Consider the following 17808-nt stretch of genomic DNA (forward strand, 5'->3'; position numbering starts at 1 on the left):
GCTTTACTTACATAGTTACACAAGAGACAGAGAGGGAGAGAGCATATAAATGACTACTTCTGTTGTTTGCAAATGGGTTGATTTGATACAGAATGTGCAACTATTCAAGCAACAAATGCCTTGCTGTATCCATTTAACCAGAGAAGTCAACTCAGTGCAAACTCCATTGTTCACAGGACAGCTTTAACCCCTTAAAACCCAGCTTTCCTTTTATATTTCCCCCTTAAGGTCTAAGATCTTTTTCCACAGTCTGACAGTATCGCATATTCTGCAGCAGCACCTTCCCACTCTTCATCAAAGCTACATGAGTGAAATATTCAAACCCAAGACTCCATGTTCTTTATGGATGCAAATATTCTAGGTGTCTTGCGCATCACTTTATACACATTTCTCCAAAATTCAACCTGACATCTTGGTATCTTTGGAAACTTTGGGATCGCCACTAGAATTTAAAATAAAGTTGTGTGGGTTTGAACAATGTTTTGCTGCACAGCATGTGTTTGCAATGACTGATCCACCAGTGAGGTAGTGAGAGCAAAATTGTGTTTCTTTTTTCTGACTGTTCTCAAATTTTTTGCCTTTTTCTTGTAAAATACTGAATACATTTACCTCTTACCACTAAAAATCCTTCAAATGAAACAGTCTAAGAAGATAAAATCACTCTTTGGTTGAACTGCATGTGCACACAAAGGCCATGACTTGTGATGAGTAGTTGCATTGTTTCATTTTAAGTCAAAAAGGTTGGGAACCACTGGTTTAAATGGAGCCTAAAGGCAACCGTGAAAACACCTATCAAGGCTATTTCTTCGATTTGTAACCTTTGATTATACAGGATATTATGGAGATAATATTAGGCTTATCCACTTTTTACAGAGCTAAAAAATACTAAACATGTTAGTTCGGGACAGGTAATACTACTGATACTGATATTCTCTAATCACAGGATATAATCATATGGGAAAAAAATGTACCATGTATGACAAAACAGGACTATCTGAATATCTGAATGACATTTTTCAAGTGTTGAAGTTAAGCTTTTAAGTGATATGATCAAACATGCCTATCTCAAGCAGGAAACTGTGAAAATTGAGGGAAACAAGATGGTAAGCTTATAGCAGCTCCTCTTTGCTGCTTGTAGCCAACACAAACGGAGACGATGTGACGTCATGTGACTTTCTGTTCCGGGTGGGGAGCACGGCAACGTCAGCCTCCTCTCCTGCACTGAAATCTGTCACACTGTAGAGAGGCAGGAGGCACCATGTTCCATCATTTTATGATATGTATGCACAAATCTAACAGTGTATAAAATGCATTTGTGTTGTCTGATGAATAAATCTGGTATGGTCTGCCATAATGAAGGCTAATTAGTTTATGCTGCAGCACTCATGGCTGCCTTTGAAAAATCTGCCAGATGTATCAAGGATTGGTAGCAGTCCAAAGAGAGTCATGCTTAATCAGCTGAAAGCCTCTCTTTCTGCAGTCTCCCAGGTAGGTTATGAAATACTTGATATGATCGTATTTGTTTACCAATTTATCACTCTGACCCTTCTGATTGTCTTGTTATTAATGTGTTATTTTTGTGTTTGTACATTGATACATGAAAAATCGAATCATAATCACGCTCACGCTCATGTTTACATTTGTGAAATCGCAAAATCGGTTCAATTCTTCACGTGTAGGTGAAAATGATGTCATTACTGCATGTGTTATGTCATACCCTTTTAGAATGAAAAGTTGCCATCTTCTCTTACATTAATTTGTGCTTTATATGTGTGCATGTGGGTATTTGTCTTGTGCACAGTAAAAACAGGCAGCAAAACAGGATTGCCATCAAAGTTTGTGACACTTCCATCTTAAGCAGAAACAAGACTCATTGACCTTGGCATACACAGCATGGGGCCTGAACAGAGGCCTCGGCTATTTATACATTATGTTATTAATATATAATGTTATTGATCCCTGAAGAACAATGTGCAGGACTGAGACTAGTTTACCAGCACAATACCACACAAACATTTTCCACTCGATCATACAGTATATGGCTATGCTATGGCACAGGCCTAAAATATGAACGTAGTGTACATATTCAAACCCATATTATACTCTTCTCCTGCTTGTTTCCTTTTCTTCCTCTCTCTCCCCCACCTCCCTCTGTCTCCATTTCCCTCTCTCTCTCTCCTTTCTCTGCACCAGCTGCTGCTGCTGCTCCAGAGCCAGAGTGAAGAGTCCCCTCACCCCCCTGCACAGAGACAAAAGGCCTGATTCGCCTGCTGAACACTGCCCCCTTTCTCCATCCGTCCCTTCATGCACGGCCGTAATGGTGGTGGCGGGGGCTTCAGGAGAAAACGAGGCCTGGACTGGGACTAAAATCTAGGACTGACCCAGTGAAGGAGAGTGGGAAGAGGGGGAGGGGAGGAGGAGGAGGAGGATGGGGGCTGGAATGGTTGGGGCTGAGTACAGGCAGGTGCTGAGGCCTCTACAGGAAGACTGATTTTTCCTGAATATCTCTGAGTGGAAAAAAATCTGATAAGGGTATGCCACATTTACCTCTATATATGCATGAACATGCATGTTTATGTTTATGTGTGTCTCTGTGGTGGCATATGTGGGCAGGGGTTGCATGTGTTTGATGGGAATCTGGGAGGGGGGTGCATGCATGGCCTGTGTTTGCCCAATTGAGATAGTCTGTGTTGATTTCTTTTTTACATTCCTTGTCTTTATATCACAGTGCTGGGTGTAATGCTGCTGGGGGCTGTATGGAAGTTTTTAGTTTTCAGAGAGACTACCAGTGTGTCTGGGGGTGAAAACACTGGGGGATCTGGTTGAGAAACAGGCCAAGGTACCGGACTGAGCTTCTACTACCATCATGGTTACCTAAATTTGCTTCTTCTTTCCAGTTTGTTACGTTGCATATCAGTTGCTGTTATCAGTCATCATTTTACTTTATATATTTCAGTCATCATTTTACTTTATATGTTTAAAATGTTTTTCATGTTCAAATCTTACCTCACATAACCTATTTTTTGTTTACACTGTATGATTGTTTTCATTTTCTTTACTGTTGTCCTGTGTTGTGTGTCCAGGTAACTGTGCTAACCCAAACATCATCTTGTTGTGTATTTTTGTGGCCTAATTTTATGGCAGTGCAACCGACCGGAGTGAATTTCCTTTAATCATGTCACCACCTGTCTATAAAATATTGTGTGTTCTTGTTTCCCTAAATCTATATGACAATATACATGTAGTTTGGTGAAGAATGTTGCAGTGTTTCCTGGGAGGTGGGCACACTGCTTCTGTCTGTGTGTTTCTGAGGCCGTATTGCAGCACAGGGCTTTATCTTGGGTGACCAGAACCAGCTGAAACCGGTTTGAGGCAGACGAGAGGGCTGACAGGAACAATACCGTCTCTGTGCTCAACTGAGGGATAGAGATAGCCCAGGCTGCTCCATGGCAGCCCTTCACAGCTCAGCTACTGGCTACGAAGGCACAGGCACAAACCCTGCTGCTGGCTGGAAGTCGTGCTACGCAGCGCGGCTCGTAACGAGGGGGGCAGGGAGATTTGGGAAGGGACGAGGGCAGGGGGATGTGGCTGGCTGGGAGTCTGTGAATCTGCAGCCTCGAGCGTGCCTCACACACACACACACACACACACACACACACACACACACACACACACACACACACACACACACAGAGAAGCATGATCTATCTGTCTGTTTGTATGTCTGTGTGCTGCTAGTGGTGCAGAGAATGACTAGGGAGGATCCTTACTAGGACCACCACCACTCACCAGATCCCTGGATGTAACCTGACCCTGTATTCTGGGCCTTTTCCTGGTTGGGAAGAAACAGGACTTTTTTTCCCAGGCAGGGTGGGGTGCATGGCTTCTTTGTGGGTTAGTAGTGTTGTGACTGTGTTTGTTGCAGGATGGAAGGAAGGAAGGAAAGAAGGTTTGGCTAGTGGCTGGAGAGGGACGGAGGAAAGAGGGTGAGGAGTGGCTGATTCACTTGCATGTTTCCACCATTGTTATTTTACATTCACTTTACTGAGATTGTAGCAGTCTTTTACTCAGTGGATTTCAGGTGGTAATGATGCATGTGTATTAAACTCCTGTTGTTGAGAGGGGTTCTGTTGTGTATTTTTCATATTTGTCTGTATTTAACCTTCATTTACTTTCTACGTCAGGCTGCTCTGGCTCATGGCTGTGACTAGCTGTTCTTTCCACCAGGCCTTTCTCTCTCTGCTGCAGCTTCACACAGCTCAGCAGCCATTTTTCCCCTCACTACATTTCTCGCCTGCCCTCTCCCTCCATAACATTTCTACCTCTCTCGGTCATTTTGTTTGTTTACCTCATTATTACAACCATCCCATCATCTGAATTGAATTGAGAATTGTTGCTTTTTGAAACCAGAGATGAGGCAAGACAAGATATGGGTCTGTGTGTGTGCAGATGTGTTTGCCATCCATTTGGATCAAAGAGCAGTACTGGTTTAACTGCACGTACTGTACAAGCAGAGCAGCTCGATGCCTGTGCCTTTTGTCCCCAACACCCATAACACATACAGACACAGTGCATCTCAGTCCCATCATGTATTATTTGCAGTGTTCACTATTAAAAAAAATAAAGACTGGTTTGTTTCTGAAGTTATAACCCACTGAAAGCAAAGTCTTTCTGATGTTTAATAATCCTGTATAAGACATTTTGCTTACAGAATTCACTAACAAAAACATCTTCTATAAACATTGGTTGTTTTTGATAAATAAACATGTTGTCTTGGCTTGAAAGACTGATCATCTTTAGATGATAAGTCCTTTCTCCTGTGATCATGTTCATATTTACATATTCATAAGTATTGTTTACATGTTTTATTCACAACCAAAACCAGCTGATGCTGACAAGTGCCACTGATAGGAAAATTACTAAAATTACAAGTACACTCATCTTTTATATTGTATTAATTACTTGGACCAGATCCATCTGTTTCCTAATTATATATCAGAAAATATATATTATATTATAAAACAGGAACTCTCTGGTAAAGTCAGGACATGATGCAGGTCCTTGCCTTGTTCCACTAGCAGTTTTTCAAGAAAAGTAAAATGCATTTCATTAGCACACTGGTATACTATTGGTTTTCTCCCCATTTAATTTGTTTAATTATAGCAATGCTGAGCATGTAGTGATTGAAGAGGAAAATGTTTTCTTGAGTACCCACTTAATGTCATCAAAATGTCACATCTACCCCCCATATGGACGAGCATGAGGTTCCCCGGTGTTACTCTTTGAAACAGTTCAATGAAGTTACCCAATGTAAGGATGAATGAGGCATAAAAAGAACATACACAAGTGTACATACATTTATGCACTGTACGTCAGCTGGACTTTTGATTTGAAGATGTAGGCGGAGGGAGCACTAAGCTCAGTCTGCTAATGCACTAATGAAACATCAAGCACCAGAAAGTAGTGACTAAGTCATGGTTAACATGGTATTTCACAGGCTGTACTGTATGTAGACACTGGCACACCATGTGGTGGCAAATGAAACTGCAAAACAAAAGCTTGACTGAATGATGTTTGTGTGTTTAGACCCAAATCCACCACAAATCATACTGTAAGTCACAAAATGTAGGCACATATGAAATTGGACAGTTAAAAAACTATTTAATATTAAATTCTATGGCTTCTTCTCAAATAACAAAAAATGTTCAAATATCCTCAAAAAAATGATGTCAAGTAAGCTGATCTTTCATTGTTCTACAGTTTAAAAATGGATTTTCCAGTATTGTTAAAAGGGAAATAACTGAAAATATAGCTTAAAATAAACTTATGTATCGTATGCTTACCACCTCATCTTAGTCAAAAATACTAAAATGTGACACTTACATCTAAAATGGAAATTTGTATGCCACAGACAGGATTATTTACACTTTTATTATCCAGAATTTATGATTTTCTCCAGGAATACAGATTTTTGCATTGCTGCTTTCATGTCCCAAAGTCACACTCCAACTTCATCAAAACTCAAAAGCTAAAACACTCATGAACACAATCATATTACAGAGGTCTTGTTGTTTAATGTAGCCTGACATCGCCAGACCAATTTACAAATGTGAAATGCTTGTGATTGGCCCGACCTGGGCCAGGTTGGCTGGAAATCTGTCTGAATGGGAGGGGGACCAGATAAAACAGGGCAAATAAATCACAAGCTCACAGATTCTTTATTGTGTATCTTTTGATAAATTCAGTATGGAAAAGTGTGATTCCAAATCAAATTTGGAGAGAGTTACATGGAATTGCCCTGCAAAATATCACCAATTTATCACTTTTAAACGTCAATAAATTCTGCTCTCAGTATGAATTGCCTAGTTATTTTCCATCACCAAGAGAAAAAGCCTCATTTGGGACTAATGATGGGCTTATGTTAGTTAGTATAGCCATCCATTACACCTTACCTTTACAGTTTGAGTTCACTTGTACAACAAATACTAAGCTCTTCAGAGAAGATTGCCATGACATTCATTGAGAAAATTCATGTCTATACAAAGATACGAACAAATCCACTACGGAAACTATGATCTATGGATATTATTAGCTGTCATCTTGCACAACCCAAAAACTAAAATATCAGCTTCACACACAATACATCTCATAATCTAATTAACAGATTGCCTTGACAATGACTAGGAAAATTCAACACAAATCACAAGCGGACAACAGTATTAGTACACTGTGTTGATCTTTGATCTGCTAAGCTGACTTTTGAGAACGAGAAATAAGCAAACCCTTTTTTGTTTCCTCTCGTACAATCTCATACGAGACAGTATGTTGCAGCAGCAATAATAAGAGTAATTTAATGTACTTCTGTTTTTCTTCACTACAATATTCTGTTACTACATTAATCAGATACAAACATAACTAATACACAGACAGTATGAAGAGTTTCATTGCAAAATGTGATATCTTATAGCATATTGAAGAACTCAAATCATTAAATATAGTTAAAAATCTGTAGTAAACATGGCTTACGTTACTCATTATTCTTCCATTCTATCTGTGTTCCCCAGGTGATCTCCTCATTAGAACAGGAGCAGGACCATGGTAGATATGAAGACGCCAGACTTCGATGACCTACTGGCAGCCTTTGACATCCCTGACATGGTGGATCCTAAAGTGGCTATTGAATCTGGCCACCATGATGACCATGACGGACAGCTCAAGCAACCAAGTGATGCAGTGGCTACCACTGAAGACGAGGCCCATAACCCCTCAACAGGACATGATGTTGGCGTTAGTGTCATTGTCAAGAACATCCGAAAAACGGACACTAGTGAGAATGGCGGAAGCATATCAGAGAAGGATGGACATTTCCACTCCCAACCCCATTCTGTTGGCATTGGCAATGGACTTCATAATGGCCTCTTGCAAGCAATACCACCAGGTACTCATTACACCAAGAATGGATGGAAAGCTCTCAGGGAGGAAGGACAGTCAGTTAACAACCAATCATCTACCTTCAATCAGTTCAGCCCCATCTCCAGTGCTGAAGAGTTTGATGATGATGATAAAATTGAGGTAGATGATCCCATGGACAAGCAGGGAGGTCAGTCATTCTTTAGGTCCACTACTAAGAGAGAGGACCAGAATCCCAAATCTCCTGTATCAGTGGACAATGTTTCTAAGCCCAGAGCAAACAGAGACCAAAAACCAGATCAAAACAAGAACAACAATGGCACTCTTGGAGGTCCCAAGTCTAACGACCCCCCTCAATTAAGTTTCCCTGAGGAGGAACTCAAGGTCCTCAAGTCTCAAGGTCAGGAGTGCAAAGAGGCTGGTGAGCCATCAGGGCTTGATAATGTGTCCAATATGTCTCAAGTCAAAGCTAAGTCCTCTGCAAAACTTTCATCTTGTATAGCAGCCATAGCAGCCCTTAGTGCCAAAAAAGCTAGTGCTACAGACTTGGATTCTCCTACAACACAGAAAGAATCCATCCAGGCCAATGAAAATCCCAGAGCTCCAGAGAAGCCACATGAGCAGGAGTCAGCCCTAGAATTTGCAAAGAGGCTTCTAACAAGACAACCAGACAGCCCCTCTAGCGTCACCAGTGAGGGTAGCAGCAAAGGTTCCCCTGCTTCAAGCACAGACACCACCCCGGTCATCCCAAAAGTCAGGATCAAAACAATCAAGACCTCATCCGGCCAGATCAAGCGTACTGTCACACGAGTTCTACCACAGTTTGATCCTGAGGGTCTGAGAAAAGGAGAGAATAGCCCACCTGTCATGGCAACCACCAGTGCAAATTTCTCATCTCCCACAAGGCCCTCTCTGCCAACCACAGTAGTAGGCACCACTGGAGGCCCTTCAATTGAAATAACCAAGCAAATGACTATTAAACCTGTGGCGACAGCTTTCCTGCCTGTCTCAGCAGTCAAGACAGCTGGTTCCCAAGTCATCAACCTGAAGCTAGCTAACAACACCACAGTCAAAGCAACAGTCATCCCCGCTGCATCAGTGCAAAGTGCGAGCAGTGCCATCTTGAAAGCTGCTAATGCCATCCAGCAACAGACTGTCATGGTACCTGCCTCCAGTCTGGCTAATGCCAAACTTGTGCCAAAGACAGTCCATCTTAGTAACCTCAATCTTCTGCCTCAGACTGTATCCTCTGCTGTCTGTGATCTTCAACAGGCCCTGTCCTCCTCCAAACAACCACAGCATCAACAATCACAACAAGTCAAACAGAAAACAATTCTCGCTGGCCGGGCCTCAAAGAAAGTCTCTAGGGTTCAAGTGTTCACCAGCTCTCAAAGCTCTGTAGTGGACGCCTTCAATAAAGTTCTGAGTAGCATAAATCCTGTCCCTGTGTACGTCCCAAACCTCTCTCCACCAACCTCAGCTTGTATCTCTATACCCTCACGTGGTTACAAGTGCCTGGAGTGTGGAGATTCATTTGCTCTTGAAAAGAGTCTGGCACAGCACTACGAGCGTCGCAGTGTGCGGATTGAGGTCACCTGCAACCACTGTGCCAAAAGTCTAGTGTTCTACAACAAATGCAGCCTCTTGTCTCATGCCAGGGGCCACAAGGACAAAGGGGTTGTCATGCAGTGCTCACATCTAATCCTAAAACCCATTCCTGCAGATCAGATGATAACCACATCGCCCTCATCAGGCCCACCCAAGATCACTGGCGCTAGCTCCACTTCCCAAGCACAAGCACCCACTAGTCAAATCCCAGGAAGAGTTGCTGGTGATGGGTCCAAAACTGCAGTGATTTCAGCTCCAAGCAGTGCTCCTCTTGTGGCAGCCATGCCCTTGGAGGATGATGCATCGAAGCTCTGCAGGCACAGCCTAAAGTGCTTGGAGTGTAACGAAATGTTCCAGGACGACAGCTCGCTAGCTATGCACTATCAACAGGCACTGGAGTCCAGTGGGCAGGTGTGTGTACGTAACGTCTTAACTGCTACATAATATGGTTAAATTTAAATTTTGAGTTCTGACTTCTGCTAAGTTTATTGATTAACACAGTATAGTGGGCTATAGAGTTGGGAGGAGTTATTTTAGGCACCTCTGGAAGTCCCATTCATTTTTCCTATTGACAATGTTACGTGACTCACAGTTGGAGCACTTCTACAGCTTGGATTGGCATGAAACTCAACTGGTTGAATCATCAAAAGATTAACAACTGCGGTAGCAACTATCTGGTTCTTTGATAAAAAGGTACAAGCTTGTGTACATAAAAACTTAGAGGTGGGTGTTTACTCCAACTCCCGCGGTGTATTTCAGCAAGAAACATCCAATCGCCAAGGTTAAAATTCTGTGCTCCACTAATGGTGGGTGGAGGCTAAAGATTAAGGTGTTGAGAAAACGGACAGTTACATTACTTAGGGTGCTGTGTTTCTCTGTTCAGTAACATTGAGGATATCGCGTGAGTGGGGGAAAACACTTCTGGTACCAGCAGCCCCTCCATCCCATCTCAACTTATGAAATGCTCTAGATCCATTATACAGTGTAAAGGTTAATTATTACTGGTTTTATGTGCCACAATTTTGAGATATCCTGTGCTGCAACAATTTGGAATGGGACTATTTCTTCAGTAGAAAGTAGTGCCAAAGAAAACTGTTCATAATGGGGTTTGTGGATCATCCGTGGAGGTAAGTGAGTTGTAGTGTCATGATAAAATGCAATTAATGATTTTCTTTATCTCCTCTTTTCTCTGCCTCTAGAAAACATGCACCATCTGCCAAATGCTTCTCCCAAATCAGTGCAGTTTTCTGTCACACCAGCGAATCCATCAGCACAAGTCTCCTTACATCTGCCCCGAGTGTGGAGCCAGCTGCCGTTCTGTCCACTTTCAGTCACATGTCACCAAGAACTGCCTGCATTACACCCGCAGAGTCGGCTACCGGTCAGTCTACCTTAACTAAAATCATAACATTATTAATTTGCCACAATTTCTTCTGTTAAACCCCAGATTTTTTGGATATTCAAATCTGAAGACAAATTCAAAGTATTTACCACTGAGTAGTGTCCTTCCTTTGTAAGTGGCTATACTCAGACTTAAATGTCTCTTGTTCTTGCTTTTCTTTCAAGTGTTATAATGTCATTTCTAATTACAGTTATTATTACATTATGTTTGCCCCAGCTTGACAATCCCATATCACTGAAAGTGATGGGGGAAAAATTAGACAGTCACAATTTTTGTGTGGAGTCACCCAAGATACATGCCATTAAAACTGAAAAATCAGTATCTCACCAATTATGGTTCAATTATGAGTCTGGTCTATCAAAATGTTATGAAATGTCTCAGAGTTAAAATCGGCAATGTAATGTGAATTTGCTGAAAGTTACGGTTTTTAACTTTGAAATTCAAATCTGTGTTTGGTACACAAAAAAATGAAATATGCTGTTTTCCCTCCATGAAATGAGAGATTAATCACACAAAATTATTCATGCATCTGCGTGTATGAAAACCTATATGTTCTTTTTAGAGAAATAGTTCAACATTTTGGGAAATTTGGTTATTCAATTTCCTGCAGAGGGTTAGATGAGGCGATTCATACCACTCTCAGCAGACAGTTACCTTAGCTTAGCATAATAGCTTGCCTGGCTCTGTTCAAAGGTAAAAAAAACCATCTACCTACAAACAAGATATTACATGCTAATTAGTGAGCTTTACTGGTTTTGGTAGGCAGATTTTTTTAACCTTTGGACAGAGCCAGGCTACCTATTTCCCCTTGTTTCCAGTCATTATGCTAAGCTAAGCGTCTCCTGGCTTTCAGCTTGATATTTAATGGACAGACACAAGACTGGTATCAATCTTTTCATCTAACCCTCGACAAGAAAGTGAATATGAGTATTTCCCAAGAAAAGTCTCTCAAAGTTATGATCCTGAGTCATGTGCTGACCAGCATGTTAGACTCACCAATCAAGTAAATTAAAACACAGTCTTAAATTAGAAACAAATTGCTTCTGTCTGAAGAATGAATTAAATAGACTTTCACTCAGTTAAAATTTTTATTTAAATCTGACTTTAGCAAACTCATTTCTTTTCCCTCCAGCTGTACCCACTGTAGTGTGATCTTCACTGATGTTGCAACCGTAAAATCCCACATCCAGAATACTCACTGTGAGGTCTTCTATAAATGTCCTCTCTGCCCCATGGCCTTCAAGTCTGCACCTGGAACGCACTCTCATGCAAACACACAGCATCCAGGAATGAAGACAGGAGAGCCCAAGTAGGTCTTAACATGTTGTAGCTATTATCAAAAACACTGTGGACTATATTTTAGTTTTATATTTCATTAAAGACAAAATTCAGCAAAGTATACTGCAGTTGTTGTTGTTGTAAGTGTGCATTTTGAAGTACACAAAAGTTGATTCAATGCAAATTTAAATCTAATATTTAAATAAAAATAGAATGCAGTACACACATAATATACACGCTTTTTCTTCAAAGAATTGTCAACCACACACATACACATCAACACACATCTACATGCTCTTCCTTTCACACAGGCACACACCAATATAACCTAATACCTATGTCCAATTCATTTTTCTAAGGAAAAACACCCTCGCTGCTTCATCAGTAGCAGGATTTGTGGGTTTTAGACATGGCAGCTTAACTTGGGTTTTTTCCACGTGGCAACCTTTCACTGACTTACACACTGTCCATCATGAGCCCTACTGATGATACAGATCAGGAGCAGGTGTTCTTGTACCATTGGGTGGGTTTGGTCCTGGTTGTGCCCCAAGCTTAGAGCTAAATAAACATCTGATGTGACACAATATTTAATATACTGAACCATCTATTTCAGTATGATTAATTATTTGTTTTGTTCATATCACGATCTAAAACTATCTAAAGGTTTGTTGAGAAGTGAGCAGTGAACTCCCAGTGCTTTTTTTTTTAAAGGACAGGTTTTTTTTTCTGTCTTTCAGGGTGATCTATAAGTGTTCCATGTGTGATACCGTGTTCACTTTGCAGTCCCTGCTCTACACGCACTTCGACCAGCACATCGTCAATCATAAAGTTTCAGTGTTCAAATGCCCAGACTGCTCCTTGCACTATGCACAGAAACAGCTCATGTTGGACCATATCAAGGTGGGCATAAAAAGCAGTTATTTTAAGCATGCTTGATAATAATATCTACATTTAATGTGTCCTGACTTAATTTTATGAGTCTGTTTTTAACGTCTAATTAAGTGACTTAATGTTAGGTATGTGTGACACAGTATCACTATCTTTATTTCAATCTGCAAGGCCAATCATATGAGTAATACTAATAAGTTTAGTCTAGAAATGTTTTACATACCAGTGCTATATAAATTCTTACTTACAATTCAATCTGCACGTGTGGATCCTTTCAGGCTACCCATGGAACTCTGAGGACCATCGAGGGTCCACCAAACTTGGGCATCAACCTCCCTCTCAGCACCAAGCCTACTAACTCTAACAGTACAAATAGCAATATCCCCAGTAATAATAATACTAATAATAAAGATGGAGGAAATGTCAATGGTCAAGACAAGGGACAAAAGAAGCCTTTACCTTCACCGCTAAAGAAAACAAACAGTAACTGGTCAGCAGACCTTAAGAACCCTCCCGGCTCAGGATACACATGTGGAGACTGCAATACCCTCTTCAGCTCCAGGGAGGTCTTTGTGGCTCACATGAGGCGTGAACACGGCAAGGTGAATCATGGACTTTCCAATTAGACACATTTTTTGAGATTCTACTTAAGAGTTGCTAAGAGAGCACAAAATTTAGAGACTTGATGCTGTAAGATTCTACAGTGGTGGAGGAAGTATTTAGATCCTTTACTTAAGTAAAATGACTAACACCACACTGTAAAAATACTCCATTACCAGTAAAAGTTCTGCATTAAAATGTTACTTAACTAAAAGTATGTAAGTATAAACAGGAAAATATAAACCGAAAGTATCAAAAGTACTCAATGCAGAAAAATGGCCCCTGTGACTGTTAGCCTATACTATTATATATCATATGTATCATTAGATTATTATTACTGATGCATCAATGTGTAGTAGTAGTAGTAGTTGGTTGAGGTGCAGCTCATTTTTAACTATTTTATAAAAGGCTGTAATTAATGATGATTTTCATTGTTGATTAATCTGCTGATTATTTTCAATTTTGGAAATTGTCAGAAATGTCCATCACAATTACCCAGAGCCCACAGTAACACCTTCACATTGCTTGTTTTGTCCCGTGATCCATAACTGCCTATATTTTAAAGGGTATCTTGCATTCTCCTTATATTGCAGATACTGAAGAAACACCCATGTCGACAGTGCGACAAGTCCTTCAGCTCCTCCCACAGTCTTTGCAGACACAACCGTCTCAAACACAAGGGACTGCGGAAGGCCTACACCTGCCCGTGAGTACACACACCCACTGTGTTTTTAACAAGTCCTCCAAATTTAATGACAAGATATGTTGTTGGTCCATGCCCTCCAGAACAACACATAAGTGTTTTCTGATCTGACGGCACTATTGACAGGGTGACATCGCCATTTCTAAAATAAAACCGTTTTCTGATCTTACACCACTATGATTAAGGTTCGGTTAGGTTTAGGCACAAAAACGAATTGGTTAGGGAAAGATCATGGTTTGGGTTAAATAACTACTTGGTTAAGGTCAGGAGACCTTCGTTATCATGGTTATAATAATAATAATAATAATAACAATTTGGTTACAGTTAGCGAACAACCACTGTCATGATTACAAGAAACCAACGTTGACTGTCTGTAAGAAACGGGAAACAAACAACACTCTCCAATGTTTTGTTGACCCATCCATCCACCTTGACCTCCACCCTCTTTTGTGGACTTTGTGGCTCTATAGTAATGTCACACTACTTCCTCTTTTGCTCCCAACAGGCAGACAGGGCTTTGTCGCTTGAACGTACATGTATGTTGTTTTTGGCCATTAGCTTAGCTCTGTTTTTTCTTGGTAAGGACAGACACTTGAAGGAGACGGAAGAGAAGGCTCGGGAGTACCACAGACTAATGAGCCAATTATCAATAAAGAGCGATGCACAGTCGGCGCAGCTGCAGACCGATGTGTCAAATTTCAAGAGGAATGCATTGGGTCCATGCAGCAGCTCCAATTATGTAATTGTGGAGGTCTGGGTGTGCGAGAACCATGCTTTAACTTGCTTGCATACAGTGCAATTCAAAGTGAAAATCTTTAATAGTCTTTAATAATAATAAAACTACCTCAAATTGTGTATGCAAATAGCTTGCATGGGGTTCTAATTGTTATTTTATTGTACTTTGACAGGCACTGTCCACCTCTCAGTCAGCCATTCACTAAGAGAGTGCTGCTGGATCAGCACATTCAGCTGATGCATGGAGTCAAAGACCCAGAGGGGAAGACTGTCAACTCTGATAATATGGAGGCTTTACCTGACAAGAAAACGGTACTGTGGCACAAGTTTATGGATATACATTTATTAGAAGGAAGTGGCCCGTGTGAATCTTTTCAACTTACAAGTGAATTTCATGGTTCTCCTGTAATTCCTAACTGATCCTTTTAATCTCCTCTACAGACCCTCAGCCCCAAAAGGAAGCCAGAAGAGGATGAGGGGTCTCCAGGCTTGAACTCCAGGGTCTCTGACTCACAGCCTTTGAAGAGGCTCAAGGTGAACATCCTTAAAGTTCACAAGTGTGCCGTTTGCGGCTTCACCACTGAAGACATTGCGGCTTTCCATGAGCACATTCCCCAGCACAAGTCTGATGGCTCGTCCTACCAGTGTCAGGAGTGCGGCCTCTGCTACACCTCCCACCGCTCCCTGGCCCGACACCTCTTTATCGTCCATCGGCTGAAGGAGCCGCAGGGTCTCGCACGATACAATGGACGGGGCAAGGATGACGATGAGAGTCAGAGAGAGAACCAGTTGGATGTTACAGACGAGAACAATGACGGAACACCAAATACCAAATGCAAAGTGTGTGGGAAGAAGTTTGAAACGGAGGGAAACCTGAATACACACATGAGGACACATGGGATGGCGTTCATAAAGTCAAAGAGACTGGCTGAGAAGTGAGAGGAACACACTTTGAAACCATTCCATCTAAAGCAAACACTGTTGTTTTAAACTTTTACAATTTGTTAAATTGTTGCAGACAAACTACAGTCTCAATCTCAATTGGCTGTGGTCACGCTGCATATACATAATGTATATGTAGGGTACTGCAATATGTATACAATATACACACAAAATATGTAATAAATGTTAAGTAAATTGAACAAGATAGTTTTTCGTACACACATAGATGTTTCTATAGGCCTTGAATAAATTTTTTTTATAGAAGAGCTTTTTTATTTTAAACAGTTTCCATTGTTGACTTCTCACTAGGACTAGATAATGTATGAATATATTGTTGTAACAGGATTAATCCTCATACAGTCAGCAGTGTTCTGAATTTTCAATGCTGCTAATGTCCAACGAATGTCTGGATAGAAAGATTAAAAAAATATACAAAAGTATATAAAACTTTTGGGAGCTTCAGGTTTCCCCCACTACAGTACGTTACCCCTAACTGAGGACTTCAATTTAAACTTAAAAATTGAGTTGGCATCAAACATTCTTTATGTTTCAGTTTTTATATTTCATGGATAACTAATATTTCTCTCTGAGCCCTCCTTGGCTTCTACAACTAACTATGGCTATGGTCTCCTTCTAATACATCCTGAAACTACTGATCCTAAAACAAAATCTCTGCATTCATTTTGAGCTGAAATTACATGAAATATCAGTAGATTTCAGACAACCAGACAAAGATAAAGCCTATTTTCAGCTGCATCTCCATTCCACCTTGTCGAGTTATTATCATTCACATATTAAATGCATACACAACAGAACTTCTGAAGAAACAGAAACAGGAGTCTTTTAACTCTTAACTTTTATGGGCCAAATTTGAATTTTCTTTTAAAAATATATTTTGTAAAAGATTGTCAAATGTTTTTTATGTTTCATTCGTCTTAACATATATATGGCAGCTCTTTGTGATTACATTTATTTACCCGAATATTTAAAATATAAAGATACAAAGAACAGTCTTCTTTACAGCATAGTTCATCTGTCGTTACACAATAAAAATAAAATTGTAACCCTATATTTCGTAAAACATAATTTTCTATCTTGTTTCTTCAGTTTGTGGTTCTTTGGTTTATTGTGAAATCATAATGAATGTTCAAACATTGGAAAAACATCTAAACCGAAGAAAAACTTCTAGGAATGTAAACATGGCTGTGAAACTGAATTATTCATACAAAACAACCAGTTCAATTAAATGAACAATAACTGAAAGTCGTGAGAATCTCAAGATTGTTTTCCATTGCTTTCTTCGTTCCAAGCATTTCCAAAAAATATCACTCAGTTTTGGACAGTAGTTTTTCTACTCCGAGAATAAGACTTTAACTGTCTTGCGCTGTAAAACTGCATGTGAGAAGCAGTCTGTGAATTGTTTGTTGATTAGAATGTGTTTTGCTGCTGGTGCTGCTGTTTTTAGACAATTCTGATGCTTGTGTACAAAGCTGTTCTTTATGACAATAAATGATGAAACCAAGATCTGATGTCGACTGCACATGAGACATCAGATCTTCTCCATGAAAATATGTCAGAAATCCTCTCCTGATCATTCATGCTTGCATAGTGCTGTTTGTGTCATGGATCATTATAACTATAAAAGCTAAAGTCTAAATGCTGGATTTTGATAACAGGTGTTTGGCATCTAAATGTCCTGCAATCTATTGAACATTAATTCAACCATTGACAGTGGCAGTCTTATGAGTGATATTAAATTATATCTAACTTTACCAAAATCCTAAATGCCAACCCTGTCTACTAAAAATGTTGTTTTCATACTACTAATTAGAAACAGAAAATATGTTTTGAAAGAAACGTAATGCCTTCCGGATTAAACTTCTTATCATATCAATAAGGACATGTTTTTAATTAACGCATCTGCAAAGTTGCTAAATGACAACATACATTCATAACATTATATTTATTTAGCTGATGCTTTCATCCAAAGCGACTTACAATAAGTGCATTCAACCATCATGTGGATACAACCCAAAAATTGCAAGAATCATGCAAGTTCATCAACTTCAAGTATGCTGAACTGCTTCAAGTGCTATTTCAGTTGTTTTCTCTATGATATCCATTTCTTGAAACTAAAGCATGATTAACCTATCTGTGGTTCTGTTTAGGAAAATCAAGGCACCAAGTTACGGTTAATAAAACATTGTGGGTTTGTTTAAATATTGAAAATGTCAATATTTTC

The 17808-nt window shown here is 40.1% G+C and overlaps 1 protein-coding gene across 2 annotated transcripts; it reads left to right on the forward strand.

Moving 5' to 3' along the window:
• The first annotated feature begins 1314 nt into the window (after positions 1 to 1314).
• On the forward strand, positions 1315 to 17137 carry znf532 (zinc finger protein 532). Of its 2 annotated transcripts, XM_044174576.1 has the most exons (11): positions 1315 to 1488; positions 2194 to 2532; positions 3926 to 3986; positions 7065 to 9429; positions 10218 to 10399; positions 11553 to 11729; positions 12436 to 12598; positions 12865 to 13188; positions 13780 to 13892; positions 14798 to 14936; positions 15066 to 17137. In XM_044174576.1, the coding sequence occupies exons 4-11, from the start codon at positions 7096 to 7098 to the stop codon at positions 15561 to 15563; spliced, it is 3930 nt and encodes a 1309-aa protein (XP_044030511.1). In that variant the 5' UTR covers positions 1315 to 1488; positions 2194 to 2532; positions 3926 to 3986; positions 7065 to 7095; the 3' UTR covers positions 15564 to 17137. The 2 variants fall into 2 exon arrangements, with proteins under 2 accessions (XP_044030511.1, XP_044030510.1); XM_044174575.1 differs by lacking the exon at positions 3926 to 3986.
• Positions 17138 to 17808: the final 671 nt, after the last annotated feature.

Source organism: Siniperca chuatsi, linkage group LG18 (assembly GCF_020085105.1).
Source record: "Siniperca chuatsi isolate FFG_IHB_CAS linkage group LG18, ASM2008510v1, whole genome shotgun sequence".
NCBI classification, from domain to species: Eukaryota; Metazoa; Chordata; class Actinopteri; order Centrarchiformes; family Sinipercidae; genus Siniperca; species Siniperca chuatsi.